Here is a 17474-nt window from a genome sequence, read left to right on the forward strand (position 1 = left end):
GACTCTACCTCTCCTCTTCCCTCTGGGCACAGAGAAATCACCTTTTATTAAGATATCTTACCGGATAATGTTAGGGTTGATGTACAGACACAATGACACAATGTGCCCTAATACCAAAATAAGGCTACCGTACAATGACTTAAGATCAAGACCAGTCCATAAAGGACCATCCTTACTAATGATGATTTCTCTGAAATCACTTTAAGACCTTCTAAGTTGACATTCCTGTCCTCTCTTCATGATGCTGAAAGTACCTAGTACAATACCTAGTCTGTGTTCCACACCTTTCTTTTAGCCACTTATTTTCTTCTAATTAAAACTGGAATAAAGTTATATCACATATTTTGCTGATTTTGTGTTTTCTGGATGCATTTTATATGTGAGCTTATTAATGTGGGAAACTGAACTCAACTCAACTCTTAGCCGCTGGCTGCCACTTCAGTTAATCTAATAAAAGGTTGGAAATGACACATTTAAGAAAAGAAGAGTATCAGACTACTGCCAAGTGGTCTTTGATACTGATAGGGTCTCTAAAATTTGTCCTTTTTGATTATTGCCAGGAAATCATTAATGTTGATGCATGAATAAAATATAAAAATATGCCCTCTAATTAAGTTAGTTGCCACAACACTGTTTAATTCACCTCATCCCTCTTATCTTTTTAGCTTGTTGTGAACACACACCCTTCTGATTTGCTTTTTCTGTGTAACACAGCAGTTCTGAGTAAACAAAACCAATTTTGGGGCCTGGGTATAGCTACAGCTGCCTGGTGTCAATGTCTACAGTGAAATGGATGCTCACATTGTAATAATTATAGTTGCTTTTGAAGTATTTTCTTGATGTGGTCGCCCACAACTCAACAAAAATGTTTGCGGCCTGACACCAGTAAACTCATTCACATCATGACTTTGCTAAATCAGCTCTGTCAGGAAGAATGTTCCAGAGTTACTCCTGGAGGTCCTAATAACGACTACAACAAATGTTTGACCACTTAAATCCTTTCTGCATGTGTGTTAAAGTGTCTACATACTATATAGGGTATTAGTATTTTTTCAGATATCAATAATTCATGTCATGCTCTTGGTAGCTTGTGTGGGTCCGATTAGATGCAGCTATAAAAAGGCCGCTGGGAGGTTTTGGTAGGATGTTTATTCCACGGATAAATACCGTGCCAACTCTTTAGCCCTCAGGAATGTCAGTTTTCTAAACAAACAACAACCCCATTGAAAATAATAGACTTCAACGGGGTGGCACAGTGCCAAGGAGGGGGGGGGGCACGTGTCGTCCTGAGACTTATCTTCCCCGTCTGCTGCAATGGCTGATTTTGTACATTAGGAGGATTGGACTGTGTGCTTCGTGTTTAGTGGTTATAGTGGATGTCTTGTATTCAGCCCCTGTTGAAATTCCCTCTTGTCTGTTACACCTGTTATATTTTAGCATGTGTTCATGTAATTTTCTGAAAGCAGATGTTGACATGAACTTAAATTGTTGTCTTGAGAGAGCAATTGAGTGCAATGTGACGAAGTTGAGCAAGGGGAAAAAGAGGATAGAGATCAGTGGCTTATTACTATTCAGACTGAGTGCCTGTGGGGTAAAAGGAGAGAGCAGCCTCACCACAATTCACATAATCCAAGGCTAGAAAGTGTGAGAGTGTTCGGGGCTGAGAGGAGGCACAGCTTTGATGTTTCTTCATTTAGCTGGTGGAGAAATAAAGGAAAAAAAAAAACACTGTGAGGTGTTTTCTCATCAAACCAGGATGAAAGAAAAGATATGTAGCGATCGCATATGAAGCTCAATACTGAAATAGTGCTATTGTGACCTCCTCCATTGGGACAGACATGACTGGGTCACTCTGGGAAAGTGGGTTAACAAGGGAGGCCCTCTCCTGCTTGACAGAGCTGTGCTTCGCCTCTTAAGCAGATTTCATTCACTGCTTCTTTAAGTGTAAACTGTGAGCACCAATTTGTCCATTTTCATATTTCCATTCTAACATGTCATGCAGCCTCTGTTTACCTGTAGTTTCACCTATAGATTCTCCTTGCAGAGGTTTAACTCTTCATCTCCAGCTGCTGGAGTCTGATGGTGCAAGCACTACAAAAACAGATGAATTCCAAATCATCCAGATGGAAGAGCGATAACGTTGTGTTTCATTTAATGCCATGCTAGCACCTCCCCCCATCCCTGACTCCATCCCATCTCTCTCAGTCTTTCTGCAGAGAAACTGCCTGTTCACATAAGCTAAAAATAAATCATGTGACTGAGCGCGGCCAACTGTACTCTTCATGCATTACTTATGGAAGTGTTTGCTTTTCTTCCATTTTTTTTTTTTCATGAAGAAAAAAGCTCCTTGGTCCCTGACGAGAAATTATGTTGGAGTAGGCTGTCAGGCGAAATCCTCCAAAAAGGGGCTCTCTTGCTATTCTCTGTGTGTCCTCAGTTGTCTCTGCAGCATTGTGGTTTTTCTGCCTCGGTGTATAAAAATGCTTAAGCATGCTTTCTTGTCGGTGGCATTAAAGCTCTGAGATAAAAGTCAAGACAGGAGGTATGAAGCTTATAGCGCTTATTCCAAAGAAAAATAAGGTTAAAAGTAAATGTTAGTGGGGCTAGCTACAGTATTTTTAATATGTTAGTTTAAAAGCTACAGCACTGGTCTAGCTTTGAGCCTCCATATTTTGTCACTAAGAGCACACTGATATTGTTACTGTGTAAAAAGGGATTCATTCCAACACTTGTGCAAGCTCAGCTTTTTTTTATATCCAGATTTGCTGTGTCTTATGTTATTTAGTGATGTTTTTATTTGCAAAACATTATCTCCATCTTCCGATGAGGTTCTAAACAAAGGTAAAACATAATACTGTTTAAGATCTACTGTAACTCAGCCTTTAAAAAAAAACATTGAACAGCTTTTGAATTCATCTCCCTGCAACTTGATAGAATTTAATACATGTATTTAACTTTTATTTTTTCCCTCTGTTGCATAGGAACCGGAAATAAGAACCTCAATTTATGGGGGATTTTATTGGAAGAGTATTGTCTCTCCTCAGACGGTCAGCAGCATTTATTGAAAATATCTTTGTTTCATGTCCTGAGAATGATGGCATTATAAAAATATTCCTCATGCTGCCTCAGGCTTTAGAGGCGCATGGAAACGTCTCATTGGATCTCAAAGGGATATATATGTACACACAATGTTGCGTCTGGTTTCGATAGATTAAATATGGTGACAACAGCCCACATTATGAGACTGCATCTCTTGGAAGGCGCCCTAGTGTTACTAGCTGTTAACATAATTAATTAAAGAGCTAAAAAATGAAAGAAGAAAGCTAAATTTAGTTACAGAAGTCGTTAAACTCTGGCTCTGTTAGACCAATGTCTCCTTGTTTGCTGAAAAAGTGACTGAGGGTGAGAGTTCATTCAGGGCTGAACTTTTTGGTTGTGTAGCGCTTGTTTTATCGTCATACTTTTGCTTTTTCATATTTTAGCGGGTATAAGGTCATATGATTCGTTTTTTGCTCTGACACTGTGACTTACAGAGATGAATTCATATTGCCACCTATGGAAGAAGCTGCATGCCTTACAGTTGTACATGTGTCTTGATGCCAGAAAATCCTCTTCTAATCTCTGTCATCCTCTTTTGTGAAACTAAGAAAAGACAACATGAAGGTGATCTGGGCCGTGGCTTTTTATCTTTCAATACTGTATGTCTCAACAGACTGAACACAGCAGGGTTTTCTTTTCTTTTTTTTTTCTTTTTTGTTTTGTTTTGTTTTGTTTTTATTTCAGATCAAACTTACATCTTCAAGAGATGGTACAACTGCAGATCATAGACCATTTTATCTTAAAGTGGGATTAGATCCTGGTTAATATTTTCATACATAAATATTCACTACTCTAATACAGATTTGATGTCACTGAATAACCTTTATTTATACTCCAGCACTCATTGAGATGTGATCCTTATTTCCACTGACATCAAACTACATTGGTAAAATAAAACAGTTGTACAAACAATAAAGAACAAACCAAGTGGTAAATACACACAATTAGTCAATTAACTTCCTAATTCAAGAGGATATTTCAACTATATCAGAATATTGAATAACATGGAATAATTTACTTACAAACAAATTGAATGTTCAGCATAAAATGCAAATAAATGAGAATAACTAACGTGTAATAAAATTGATAGAACTACACAAAAAAATTAAACGTTTAAAATCAAGTTCCTAAAATATACACAAGGTATAACTATAGTGATTAAAAGCTTTCTTTTATTATTTTGTTTTTAAATCCTTTCATGGTTTAGCCCCCTCTTACTTAGCATATCTTTTATGCCATTGCTCTCCACAGAGATCCTTCGGGTCCTCTGGCCAAAGACTCTTGATGTTCTCCGCGTATATGCTGAGCCAACGGGGAAGTTGTTGCTTTGCGGTTGCTGCCCCTAAACTCTGGAACACTTTTCTTAGCTTTTCTTAGAGAGACGATCGTACAACTTCACTATATTACATCCAACCATGTTTCAGCATCACCTGTAAAGAGAGAGTTGTGGAGGAAGTGTGTCTCATCACTGAGGCCTAAGACTGACATATTTCACAGTAACCTTTATTCTATAAAATATAATAATTTAAAAAATGTGGCAATGACAGCTTAGTTCCTTATTGTTGAGGCATTCAGTCATTATGGGGCTGCACGGTGGTGTGGTGGTTAGCACCGCAGCCTCACAGCAAGAAGGTCGCTGGTTCTCGGCTGGAGGGAGTTTCAAATCTTGAGGGCAGCGGCCTTTCTGTGTGGAGTTTGCATGTTCTTCCCGTGTATGCGTGGGTTCTCTCCGGCTTACCTGCAACCCGTCATGGAATAAGCGGTACAGAGAATGAATGAATTCAGTCATTATGACAGAAACTGAGGAGCTAAAGCAGTAATGAATGAATCGTTGCCTCTCACTGCTACGAGCAAAGCGAGGGCAGGATCTGCAGATGGATTTTTAGTATGTCTGAAAATCTGACAGCTTTACCCACGGAGGAGTTTGGCAGAGTTACTGCATGGCGTCAGAGCCAGTGGATAGCTCAGTGAGACAGTGTTGGGTCTGCTGGGATGGAGGAAGATGCAGATGGGCTGTCAGCAGGAGGGATTGAAGGGGGCGTTCAGTTGACACTGCGTTTGCCTACCACTTGATTCAAGTTCAAGACATCCTGCGACTCGGGATTCCTCTTCCTCTGTCGTCCGGATGTATAATCACTCCCTTCTGTCTTCCTCACCTCTTCTTTTCATCATCACCACCATCTCTTCCTCTTTTGTTCCCTTTGCACTTCCGTTTCATCTCCCTGTGTCTCCTCTGCGATCATACCTCTTCATTTTCTCTTTGTGTCTCTGAATCATCCTGTTTCTTGCCCACGCTTCTGAATGTGTCCAGAATTAGTCTTGTTTTGTTTTTCACTTCATTGACGCTGGAACTGAGCCACATCTTTGACGCCTGCAGCTATCTCTAGAGATTACTGCAACACTGTGTGCATCCATCTGCTTCATTATCTTACTTTCTAATATAGTTTTCCTACCTGTGTCTCTTATCTGCTACTCTCTCCTTCATCACAGCTCTTGTATTTGAACTGATGGTTCTTATCAGATGAATCAGCTTTAGTTCAGAAAGTTGCTTATTGATGTAAAATGTTTAAAAGATGTTTTTTTTTCTTTTCTTGGTATTTTATGAGCACATTAGTCTTAATTTTATTAACAATTCAGTTTTGTTTTCAGGTGACATCACACAGAAGGGCTATGAGAAGAAAAGGACTAAACTCCTGGCTCCTTACATAATTCATACTCCAGGTAAGAACTGATCACTACTAATTTTATAATCTTTTTGGATTTTAATTTCACACTCAAAGTATTTTTTTAATTTCACTTTAATGCAAACTGAATGTAGATTTTATCCTCTTCTCTGTTAACTGCTGTTTTCTGTAAATGTCACTTTTACTGAAAATGTGTGTATATTTTTTTCGTGCTCACCACCGTGTCCAAGTAGACCTTTTTTTTCCCCACTTTTAGCCCCCCTTGCCAAAACACAGTAACCACTGCCAAGACAAATGAAAACATTAATCATCATATTACAGTTAAGCAGTGAGTGAACAGTCTGTTTTTGTAATTAGTGCATTAGAAGCAGGAAAAATGGCCAAGCCTAGAGATCGAATGGACTTTGAAAAACAACTAATTGTGACAGCTGGACTGGGTCAGCGCATCTCCAAAACAGCAGGTCTTGTAGAGGGTTCACAGTGGTTACTGTCTGCTGGGAGCAGTCCAAAGGACAACCATTGAACTGACAATAGTGTTATGGCCGTTAAAGTCTCATTCATGTGTGTGGGAATTGAGGACTGGCCTGTGTGGTCTGACCCAACAAAACAGCGACTGTATTGCTAACAACCTTTGAAGGTGGTCATAATAAAGAGGTGACAGAGCTTGCTGTGTATGGGGCTGTGTCAGTACAGTGATCAGTGTTCATGCTGGATGAGGACATTGTGGACAGTGAAATGTCAAAACCTGACCGTGAAGCAAGAAGGCAGCATTTGTGTGATGAATCATGCTTACATTTTCACTAAGTGGACAGTAGTAATGGCAGTTCTGTCAACGTTCACTATGGGAGGCCTAATTTGTATGCACCCTGCTACACTGCAAAGATTTTGAGGAAAATTCAATCAACGGTTTTGTTACATGCCAATCAATGACAGAAAGAATAAATATATCATTAAAAATGACATTTCTATTGGTATTTAATCACTTTACTAAAATAATTATGTTTTTAATCTCTTAGAATGAGCCATTTATATCCACTTGCCATGGTGGCAGTTGCCATATTTGTGCCAACATTTTTATTACGGAGTCTCTGAATGGACAAACAACTCTGTGCGAAGTGAGAACCGTCTGAGCTTTAAAACTGCGTTACCGGCCTGCAGTCATCGCTGCACCAGAGGCCACTGGATCTACTCGCAGATGAAAACATGTCTGGAAGAATTTTAGCCACTGACGTCCATCATCCATTCACAACTGAGCTGCACCTTTAAGGTTTTGACTTGGCACGTCTCACAAATGAACCATCTGTTGGGTTGTGCTGGGAAAAACCATAATTGAGGTCCCAAATTACTACCTCCCAGGGCTTAAAAGATCTTCTTCAAAATGTCTTGTTGCTTAGTACCACAGAACATCTTTAAAGGTCTTAAGGAGTCCATGCCTCAACAGGTCAAACTGTTTTGGTTGCACGAGAAGAACATAGACAACTGTAGGCAGGTGGTTTTAACCTTGTTGGCAACTAGTGTATACTCAGGTGATATATTCTTACATTATATTAATACAGAGGCTTCATTAACACATTGTGTCTCTTCCATGAACTGGTTGAACAAGAGTGCAATTGTTTAACATGTAATGCTGTCAGCCTTAATAAATAAAAAGAAAAAAACTTAAAATAAAGTCACAGGAAAACATACAGAGAATGTAATGAATGTGATGAGGCTGTTGACCAGAGAAGAACGCACAAGGAAAGTAGAATATTAATTGAATTAGAGTCAGAGTAAAGCAGAAATGTAGCATCACAGAAACAGGTGTAATTCACTCAGCCAGATAGGAGTGATTAAAACTGTCACCAAGTATATGAAATTAAGTTTCAAAATCATGCTAACATGAGCAGTGAAATCTGTTCGGAGACATTGGGAGAGTTCTCACAGAACATCTTGATTGACAGATCTCAAATTAACCACACTAACAAGACAAGCAGAGCTGATTGTTTTAATTAAACTAAACTACTTGGGTGTGAAGTGGAAAATTTTTACTGTACATATGAAATATTTTTGGCCAACTTCCTACTGTGAACTCAGTTACTAACGTTTTTAAACTGGGCAAGTCACATCTTGATAGAGATTAATATGTGGAATTACATTTTTTAAAACATTAGCACATAAATCACAAAGTTATTACTTATGCCATATTAAAAATCCAAATTTGGCATTATCTCAGTGAGAGTATCCGATTTGGAGCATGTAGGTGTCACAGCTGTGAACCGAATCCACCAAAAAACACTTTATCCTCCTTATTTAATAAGATTCAGACATTTTTCAAGCCTTATATTTTAGGAGTTCTTATGTTAACTCTGGGGGTCAAGGGTCAGAAAGTTTGGGAATCACTGCATTAGTTTGAGATGTCCTGATAAAACTTTGTGAAAAAACCAGGTGAGGATGAAGCAGATGTTGGTGGTGATCCACAGCATTGTTCAATAAAAGACTGTCCGATATAAACCTTTCCAGTCTCTGAATGTATGTTACTATGACTAATTAAGATGCCCAGATGATATTATCCAGAGATGGTGACGTTGCATCAAAACTGACGAAAGTGATTCTTCAACTAACAGCCTTTACATCTTTTTGCCACTGAAAACTATAAAGTCATTAAAAGAGCTCAAACACAGTGTTACTGTGGCCTCCCTTGTGGAGAGCTTTAATCTTAAATGGTTACAAAGGCACTGCTGCAACAGTATTCCCACCAAAATCTAGTGCCACAGGGTCTTAGAATACTCCTGTAAATCACCAAAGTAAATGATTAAGGTGTGCTGAATTTTTACTGTGTGATAAAAGATCTTCCACTCCTTCGGGTCTATCAGGAATGAAACACATACTGTTCAGAGAAATTGTCACTGAAGTTTCTGCAATGTTTGTGAGGGATACCTGTCGTACTAAAGCATGTTTGTTGTGCTTGTTTGACAGTTTTGCCCCCTCAGAATGATGTACAGCCTCCTGCTCCAAGTTCCTCCAGCCATGCCCCTCCCCCTGCCAGCTCATCCCGGTATCGTGAACGTCGGACTCGCAGAACACATCGCAGTGGGGGAACTAGAGATGACCGCTACAGATCAGGTCAGCAAGAAGTCCTGCATTAAAACCCCTCTGATATCAGGAACTAGGCTGTATCCTGCTGCCCTTATATATAAAACACCTCGACACGTGCATGTTGATACGTCAGTTCCACCCTCTAAGCCAGCCTGTTTTTAAGCTCAGACTCCCGGCTGTCTCAGAGGGACTAATTATATAGGAGTACATTGGAAGTGTGTTTGTAGCTGGGGAACCCATCAGTGAGGACCCCCCCTCTGACAACAGAGTGATGTCACTGCCTGGCTATGTATGCCAAGGCTGCATGGACAGCAGGATAATACAGATCTGGAGCAGATAAACCTGACACAGTCAAAACTCAGCAGTGGAGTTGAGGTGAAAAACACAAAGCACACACAAGAAGGAATTAATTTAGGATGTTCACCCAGGTTTAGTATTCTCTCTCCTCTCTCACCCTGCTGTATCCCTACAACAGACAAGAGGAGGTGTCTTTCTCTTCTCCTTTTATTGGGAACACCCACACACTGCAGCAGGATGAATATAAAGCCAGACGGATCTAAAGTCCGTAGGGTTTAGTCAAGTTTTGCAAAAGGCTTTTTAGACAGTCTGAGAAACAACATAGCTCTGTTTAATCCGATCAGATGATTTAAAGAAATCAGAAAGCTTCAGTGGAATGAGCAGCACGTCTCATTATAAAGGATGCTAATTGGGCTTTCTGACGATGTATAATACATCACAAATTGGTACTATTAAAGAGTGGAAATAATTGACCAAACACAAATTTCCTTACTTTTTGTGCGCAGTGAATATACAGTGCACACAGCCTTTGGTCAAAAGTGAAACACATTCATTGTGATATTTTTATCAATATGCTGTGTACAAATCATACACAATACATTATTTAATTACTGTAAATGAATCAGAGGCGCTGTACTGTCCATTATATGTTTAATGGAGATTTTGTTCTCTCATTTTAAATGACAAATATGGAATATGCACACAAACTATTGACGATTTTTGTCATAAAAATTGTAAGTAACAAGCCATGGTAGGTGTTCCAAATGCTGAGTAGAAATCTTATTCTGGTCATGTGTTTACAGTAAGAGTGCCAATAACTTGTGTTGTTATGTGCTGCCCTCAAATTCATGTTCTATAAACTAGTTTAAATTTGTATTACATAAAGTAGCATGCATCAAAAATTAGACTACATTCCTGCTAGCTTCCCAATTGTGTCCGTGTTGATTGGAGTTGGAATCGCACGGCAAGCCTCCATACAAACCTGCTGTGCTTATCGCCGTGGAGACAGCCTCCATCCTCCCAGACATGTGTAAGGAGTCAGCCTCTGCTGATGCTCCTGTGTGAGGGAGGACTTGGGCACATTATGAGAAAGGATGATTTTCATCAGAGTGCCAGTTATGTAATTATGGTCCCCACTGCTGCTGGGAAGTGGGCTGATGATTTATTTAAATTGGTTGATGTCTGAACAGCTTTTTAAAAATAATTTATTTTTTTACTAAAATAATAAATTGTTGTTTTTGTTTTGTTTTTTCAATATGTGTTCTTTTGGTGTACACTTTTTTTTTGATGGTCTGACTGGGTTGTTGTTCACGTGGCACTTTTTAATGCGCATGTGGGTGTCATCAAGTGAAAGCGGGTTTGTGTTTATTGCTCAGTGCATTTTTATGTGTGTAGGCATGTGAGTGGGCTAATACACAGCTTTGTTCTCTCCTTGCGGTTTCCTGCTACAGTGTGAAACACGGTCATCTTCTGAGGATGTTTCTTCTGACTCCTTTCAACTAAATCTTATTGGAACCAGTCATTAGTGCTTCATTTGAAAATTACAGTTGTTATTAAACTGTGCAGAAGGAATGTTTCCTTGATCTGATTATTAAATCTTATTTTTCCCCTGCCCAGATAATCACTAACAACTTACGAGTTTAGTCAACAGAATAAATTAGTTTTCTATTTTCTTCCTGGTGAATAGAAGAAATACTCTACTGCAATAACTTGTTTGACAATAGGAACTTTTCCATAACCCATAGAAGCTGTAATACAAGCTAAGTCCTCATCCCAGTTGCCACCTTTGGCCTTACCAATTTGTTTTTCATTGTTTTGGGTGGACTGGCTGCCCCTTTTCTTTTGACAATCAAGAAATATGGGTTATCTATTTAGCCATTTAAATGGCCCACAGCATCCAAGTTGAAGGGCTGGAGGACCTCAACTTATTCTTTTCTTGATCCTTAAAAGAAAATGGCTCTACACAATGAAGACATTAAGCCAAGGAGAGAAATTGGGATTGTAAAGTGTCACTGCAGTGATCTAAGTTTAGTTGACGGGTTATGCATGTCAGGACCTCTGATATAAAAGTCCTGCAGCTTCTGTTATTATTCGAGCAGCAGTGGATCATTTATATTACTAAATAATGCAATGAGTCCAGAGGGTTTTTTCATCAGTCTTTCAGGGAAATGATTGTTATCTAACTGAATGTGTATTCTCTTTCTACACAGATATCCATACTGAAGCAGTACAAGCTGCCCTGGCTAAGCATAAAGAAGAGAAGATGGCTCTTCCTATGCCTACCAAAAGGCGTTCCACTTACGTACAGTCTCCCATCGAAACTCGTACACCACCAGGTATGACACTAAAAGAGACAATCCTCTTCTTCTCTTCTCCTAACGTGACACTGCAGTTGGAAATTTAGCCAGGAGGTTACAATGCTGCATATTCATGCTTTGTCATGATGCATTCAGACTCCTCGTCAGGCTCTGAAGATGAGACATCGGCGCGCAGACAGTCTTCAATGGCCGCTCCGCCACCTCTGGTCAATCCCAACTTGCAGAGCCCAGACTGGATGAACCGTTCTGCCCAAGGCTCTTCCACCTCCTCCTCAGCCTCCTCCACCATGTCACACGGTGAGGCCAAGCCACAGCCTCAGAGCAAACCTCAGGCTCAGCCGCAGCCTCAGTACAAGCCCCAGTACCAGCCTCTGTATCAACCCCACCACCAGCTGCATGAGCAGAGCCGCACTGCAGCAGTGACAGACATGCTGGCCCAGAGTCGCATTGGTGAGGCTGATTTCTTTAAAATATTCATGGACACCAAGTGTTGCATGCATTTGTTCAACAAGTTCCTAAGCTCTTCCTCAGGTCAAGCGTCATAGTTCATGAAGGGAACTTTCTTGATGGATTTCCTCATTCATAAGGCAACCAAAAAAAGAGTATAAATTTCAGTTTTTGTTAAGAGCTGTGGAAGTATTCTTGAGAGAGACTTTGTTAATATACATCCATGTTTGCATTTTAAGTTCCCAGATTCCCAAAATAAAAGTACTGACTGTAGAGCTTTTGCTACTTTATAATATTATCATTCCATGAAAAGTCACAGTAAATATAGGAATCACAGTTTGTTTATTTATATGCATTTTACATACCCAATTTAGGATCTGGGCTTATTAAAGCTGTGACTTAATATTAAATTCACTGTACCTTTTAGTTCTTTTGCTCTCATACACCTGGTAATTTTCCTTCTTGTTATTAAAATGAAAACATCAGGAAATCTTGTTTTTCCTGCAGCCCACACTGAGAACAGCGTCCCTCCTCCAGATGTGACGGCCGTGGCCCCTCCAGCCAGAGGCCCGCGAGTGGACCTGCCCTCCAAAGCTGTTGTCAGAGGGATGAGCCGCGGGCAGAGCCGCTCGAGCATGATGGAGACGGCAGATGGTAATGGCTGTTTATTAGTTTGTGTCTTAGCGTGGGTTTGTTTCTGATCAAATAAGTGTTAAGTTCCAGTGTTTTATTAATCAGACTTTACTGCTTTCTTTTCTTCTTGATCTTTTCCATCCTCTCATGTTTATTTGACTGGCTGGTAGGAAGAGGTAATTTGCAGAGTAAGGAAACTCCTTAATGTATAATGTCCGTAGTCTTCTGTGTTTCCTGGTAAACCCTTACTCTTCCTGCTGTTTGTAGTGGATGATTACAGATGGAAATGCACCAAATACAATGTCCACGCACAAACTTGATCCTCATGTGTGATCCCAAACCAAAAAAAATATCCCAATTCACACTAACTTCCTTGTGTTGATGACACCCACCCATGCTGCTGCTTTTCATTTCCACAATAGATTGAAATAAATTCAAGATTTATTATTATGATTGATAAAATTTTACTGAAATTTGTGGATTGGAATGAAGAACAGCAGGCTGCGAGATGGTAAGATGTTTCATCAGGTCTCGTTTGACTGTATGAGCAATGGCATGTGTGACTGTATGTTTCTCCATTCTGCTGCCTCCCTACACCTTCACCCCAACTGTAGGAGTTCCTGTAAACAGCAGAGTGTCCACTAAGATCCAACAGCTACTCAACACTCTGAAGAGACCTAAGAGGCCCCCGCTCAGCGAGTTCTTCACAGACGACTCGGAGGAGATCGTCCAAGGTACGCTGCCTCATGAAACACTTCAACCAAAATGATCCTGAAATAGATTTCAAAGTAGATAGTTTTCCTATGAAACTTGCACAAAACTCTTATCTGTAATTTATAAACAAGGAATTACTGTCAATTTTCTTTAAATTTTTTTATTGACAGGTTCTTACAACTTAAATAGCAGAGACAATGACGATTAGAATTACATACAGAAGAATACAACACAGGAAAGCTGCAGTGCTTATATTGTATCCATAATGGATCTCATTAATCTCTACCCATCATACCTAAAATCTCTTTATTGTCTTTATCATAGTACCCCAGCCGGACCCTAACACACCCAGGCCAGAGGGCCGTCAGATCATCCCAGTGAAAGGGGAGCCTCTGGGAGTAGTCAGTAACTGGCCCCCAGCGCTGCAGGCAGCATTGGCTCGCTGGGGGGCCACTCAGGGGAAGAGCCCTGCTCTCACTGCTCTGGACATCACTGGCAAGCCACTCTATACACTGACTTATGGTGAGAAACATCACAGTTCACAGTGTTTATTCATTATTGCCAGAAGTCATAAACGTGAGATGCTGTGTCATTTCCAAATTAACTGATATTACGTAATGTGTGAACCCTATGACATGAGATTTTCTTGGCAGTAGTAAGATGTCTTCCCTGCCCTCCTGACTGCCTTCTTCCCTCCCCACCTTCTGTCTGATAGGGAAGCTGTGGAGTCGCAGTGTGAAGCTGGCGTACACTCTCCTGAACAAGCTGGGCACCAAGAACGAGCAAATTCTCAAACCTGGAGACAGGGTGAGGAAGCAGACACACAGTTGGAGCTTAGATTTACCCATCATAGGAGAACACAATGAAACAGTGTTTCATGCAAAAAGCTCTCGTAGTCTTTAATTTAATTTTCAACAGGCCCTGAATTTGTCGTAATAATTTTTGTTTTTTGAATTATCTTTAAAAGCAAGAATCCAATGCTGACTTCACAAAACAACAAACATCTGCTGTTCAGCCACAACATTAAATCCAAGGAAGAGTGAAGTGAATAGCACAGACTGATTCAGTACAATGCAGTAAAAAGAAGGAGAAACGAGAAACTAAATGTACTGAATTACTTTAACAATGTACATATTACAATTACTAAGTGACTGGATCAGAGCATCTTTAGAACTGAATTTCTCCTCAACACATCAGATTAGCCTAGACTTGAATTTATGACAAAATATCTCCAAAAATTATTACAAGACATTCCCATCAAACTCGTCATTGATTTATATTTTCTAATCTGTGAATTTGTTACTAAACACTAAACAAAAACAGAGATGATCTCACGTAAAATGATCGTAAACTCAAAGTTAATTGTCTTGGTAGGTGGCGCTTGTCTATCCAAACAGTGACCCTGGGATGTTCTGGGTGGCTTTCTATGGCTGCCTCCTGGCTGAGGTTATACCTGTACCTATCGAGGTACCGCTGTCTCGCAAGGTATGAAAATCGTCAAGCAAGTATGTGGGCAGAAATATTTTCATTTCAAACCTGTGTAAATGTGGTACTTTCCCCCATGTGTGGTGTTTCTAGGATGCAGGTATCAGCCAGGTGGGCTTCCTGCTTGGTAGCTGTGGTGTTGGTCTGGCTTTGACCAGTGAAATCTGCTTGAAAGGTTTACCCAAGACTCCCACTGGTGAAATACTACAGTTCAAAGGTCAGCAAGCCTTGTCTTTTATGTGGAGTATTTATTTTGTGATGTATAACACATACAGTGGCCTTGTTTAGGCCACACTCATTGACTTCTAATTAAAACTATGTTTTTTCTCTAAATATTTATGTTATGTTTGCCTTTACTTTTCCTGATTACTTTCTCTGTCAGGATGGCCTCGACTAAAGTGGGTAATAACAGATTCAAAATATCTGACCAAACCGTCAAAAGACTGGCAGCCGCACATACCCACTGCTAATACTGACCCTGCGTATATAGAGGTAAATAGATCTTCGCTTGTCCCGTGATTACCAAGAACATTTAAAACACTTGTACCTGTCATGATAGAGTTATTAATAATAGGTTGACAGGTTGTCCTCATCCTCTGTCTCTTCATAGTACAAGGCGAGTAAAGAAGGCACAGTGGTGGGTGTGGCTGTATCTAAAGTGGCCATGTTGACCCACTGCCAAGCACTGACCCAGGCCTGCAACTATTGTGAGGGTGAGTAGCGTTGCCATGTTGTCATTCATTACCTGAAGGTTTTCTTGTCAGCACAGCTGAAGTAACATCTGTTCTTCTGTCTCCATTTTAAGGGGAAACTTTAGTGAACGTCCTGGACTTTAAAAAGGATATGGGCTTATGGCATGGAGTACTTACGGTGGGTGTTAATGAAGTTAAATAAAGAAATTAATCTTACTATAATAACTGATGCCCATTACATGAAGTTTCTTGTTACTTTTCCAGGCTGTAATGAACAGGATACACACGATCAGTGTTCCCTATGCAGTAATGAAAGCTTGTCCTCTTTCCTGGGTACAGAGGGTCCATGTCCAGAAAGGTAAATGACACATGACTTTCACCTGGAGAAATAAAAGGATTGTATCATGATGTACTGTGTTGTCTTATGATGGTGCAGCTCGTGTAGCTTTGGTGAAGTGCCGTGACCTGCACTGGGCCATGATGGCTCATCGGGACCAGAGAGAAATCAGCCTGGCTTCATTACGGATGCTCATTGTGGCTGATGGTGCTAACCCCTGTGAGTACTCCATGATCTTTAGCTTTGTTTATCTATGCTTCAAATTGCATAAATTAGAAATAACCTGTGGAAAAATTTGTCTCTTTCTGTCCAGGGTCGGTCTCTTCCTGTGATGCCTTCCTGAATGTGTTTCAGTCACATGGGCTGAAGCCTGAGGTTATCTGTCCTTGTGCTACCTCTCCTGAGGCCATGACCGTAGCTATACGCAGGTATGTCACACTCCAAGTTTTCATTATTACATAGAATGGATAAGACTAACTGAAAAAAGAAAGAAGTTCATTCTCTTACCCATGTTTCACCCAAAACACACTTGGCCCATTAGAAGACACCAAATTCAGAGGTCATTATGCTTTTTGAGTTTTTCTCTTTGCTTCAATGTGTTGAATTTTTGTGCAACATATTTGCATAATGTATAGCAAGGGCTTTTTTTGACCAGAGTAGACCAGGCCTTTCAGGAAGCACCCATGACATATATGCTAATTATAAGGTGTTTCCTGTGTAAAATGACAAGAGGGAATGTATCAGGGGTGCAGTTAGTGAAAACCCTTATGTTTTTGACAATTATGCATGTAAACAGCTTATAGCATATCCCCAAAACAATACCATGAGTCTGTAAATAGGTCTTATATGAGTCCTGAAGCTGACTGAGACAAAACTGAAGAGGTTTTTCTAAAACAGCTGACATATAGGCGTATTAATCAGTAAGAAACACTATAAATAGGTGAGATGGATGTTAACTTGTTTGTTTGAGTGACTTGTCTGCTTGTATAGACCAGGAGTCCCAGGAGCACCCCTCCCAGCTCGCGCTATCCTTTCCATGGGTGGCCTGAGTCACAGTGTCATCCGGGTGAATACAGAGGATAAGAACTCAGCTCTGACTGTACAAGATGTAGGACATGTGATGCCTGGAGGTAAGGATAGAAGGAAATATATATGGGGGGGAAATGTTAGAACATTTTAACTAGTATTTTGTCAGAAATGTAAGCTCAAATACTGATTTAAATTGTATAAGTCATCAGCTGTTTTTATGTTTCTGTTTGGAGCAGAACCTTCTTTCTTGTATGTCAGTCTATGTTCTTGTAGGTCCCTACATAGCTGTTATATGTCCCAGTAACTCAAGTTATACTTACTTGCACTTGTTTGCGTTGATAATCTTGGAATCTGCAGCTGTTAGGAAATAGCTCCAGACGCATTCCAGACATGTAAATCTTGGATCTTTTCTCAGATTTGCACAGTTCTCTGGACTTTCCCATTATACTATGTGTAAGTTGTTCCATTTAGTGCTGTCAAACAGACTCTTAACAATTGCAAAGACAGGCTAGAACTATCCTTTTCAGCCTGTATGTGTGTCTCGATTTCTGTTTTTAACAGAAGATAACCGCATTCATCTCTGCACACAAACATAACTCAAACAATGCATGTTTTCTGTGATGCTTTTGAATCTTCTGATAACTTGACAAAGAATACCAGGTTT

At 40.0% G+C, this 17474-nt stretch overlaps 1 protein-coding gene across 4 annotated transcripts in view; it reads left to right on the plus strand.

The window, feature by feature from the left end:
• dip2bb (disco-interacting protein 2 homolog Bb) overlaps positions 1–17474 on the plus strand; it is a 42031-nt gene that overhangs the window by 12874 nt on the left and 11683 nt on the right. For 2 of the 4 annotated variants that reach the window (XM_041979501.1, XM_041979503.1), the window contains exons 2-19: positions 5749–5820; positions 8739–8885; positions 11366–11491; positions 11609–11923; positions 12428–12574; positions 12724–12741; positions 13168–13287; positions 13592–13789; positions 13983–14074; positions 14642–14752; positions 14846–14969; positions 15135–15244; positions 15363–15465; positions 15558–15622; positions 15709–15802; positions 15881–16000; positions 16095–16209; positions 16772–16911. In XM_041979501.1, coding sequence (XP_041835435.1) covers positions 5749–5820; positions 8739–8885; positions 11366–11491; positions 11609–11923; positions 12428–12574; positions 12724–12741; positions 13168–13287; positions 13592–13789; positions 13983–14074; positions 14642–14752; positions 14846–14969; positions 15135–15244; positions 15363–15465; positions 15558–15622; positions 15709–15802; positions 15881–16000; positions 16095–16209; positions 16772–16911 — 2217 coding nt within the window. The remainder of the gene's footprint in view (positions 1–5748; positions 5821–8738; positions 8886–11365; positions 11492–11608; positions 11924–12427; positions 12575–12723; positions 12742–13167; positions 13288–13591; positions 13790–13982; positions 14075–14641; positions 14753–14845; positions 14970–15134; positions 15245–15362; positions 15466–15557; positions 15623–15708; positions 15803–15880; positions 16001–16094; positions 16210–16771; positions 16912–17474) is intronic. The other 2 variants (XM_041979502.1, XM_041979504.1) reach the window with 1 other exon arrangement.

The sequence above is a fragment of the Melanotaenia boesemani genome, chromosome 3 (assembly GCF_017639745.1).
Source record: "Melanotaenia boesemani isolate fMelBoe1 chromosome 3, fMelBoe1.pri, whole genome shotgun sequence".
In the NCBI taxonomy this organism is placed as follows: Eukaryota; Metazoa; Chordata; class Actinopteri; order Atheriniformes; family Melanotaeniidae; genus Melanotaenia; species Melanotaenia boesemani.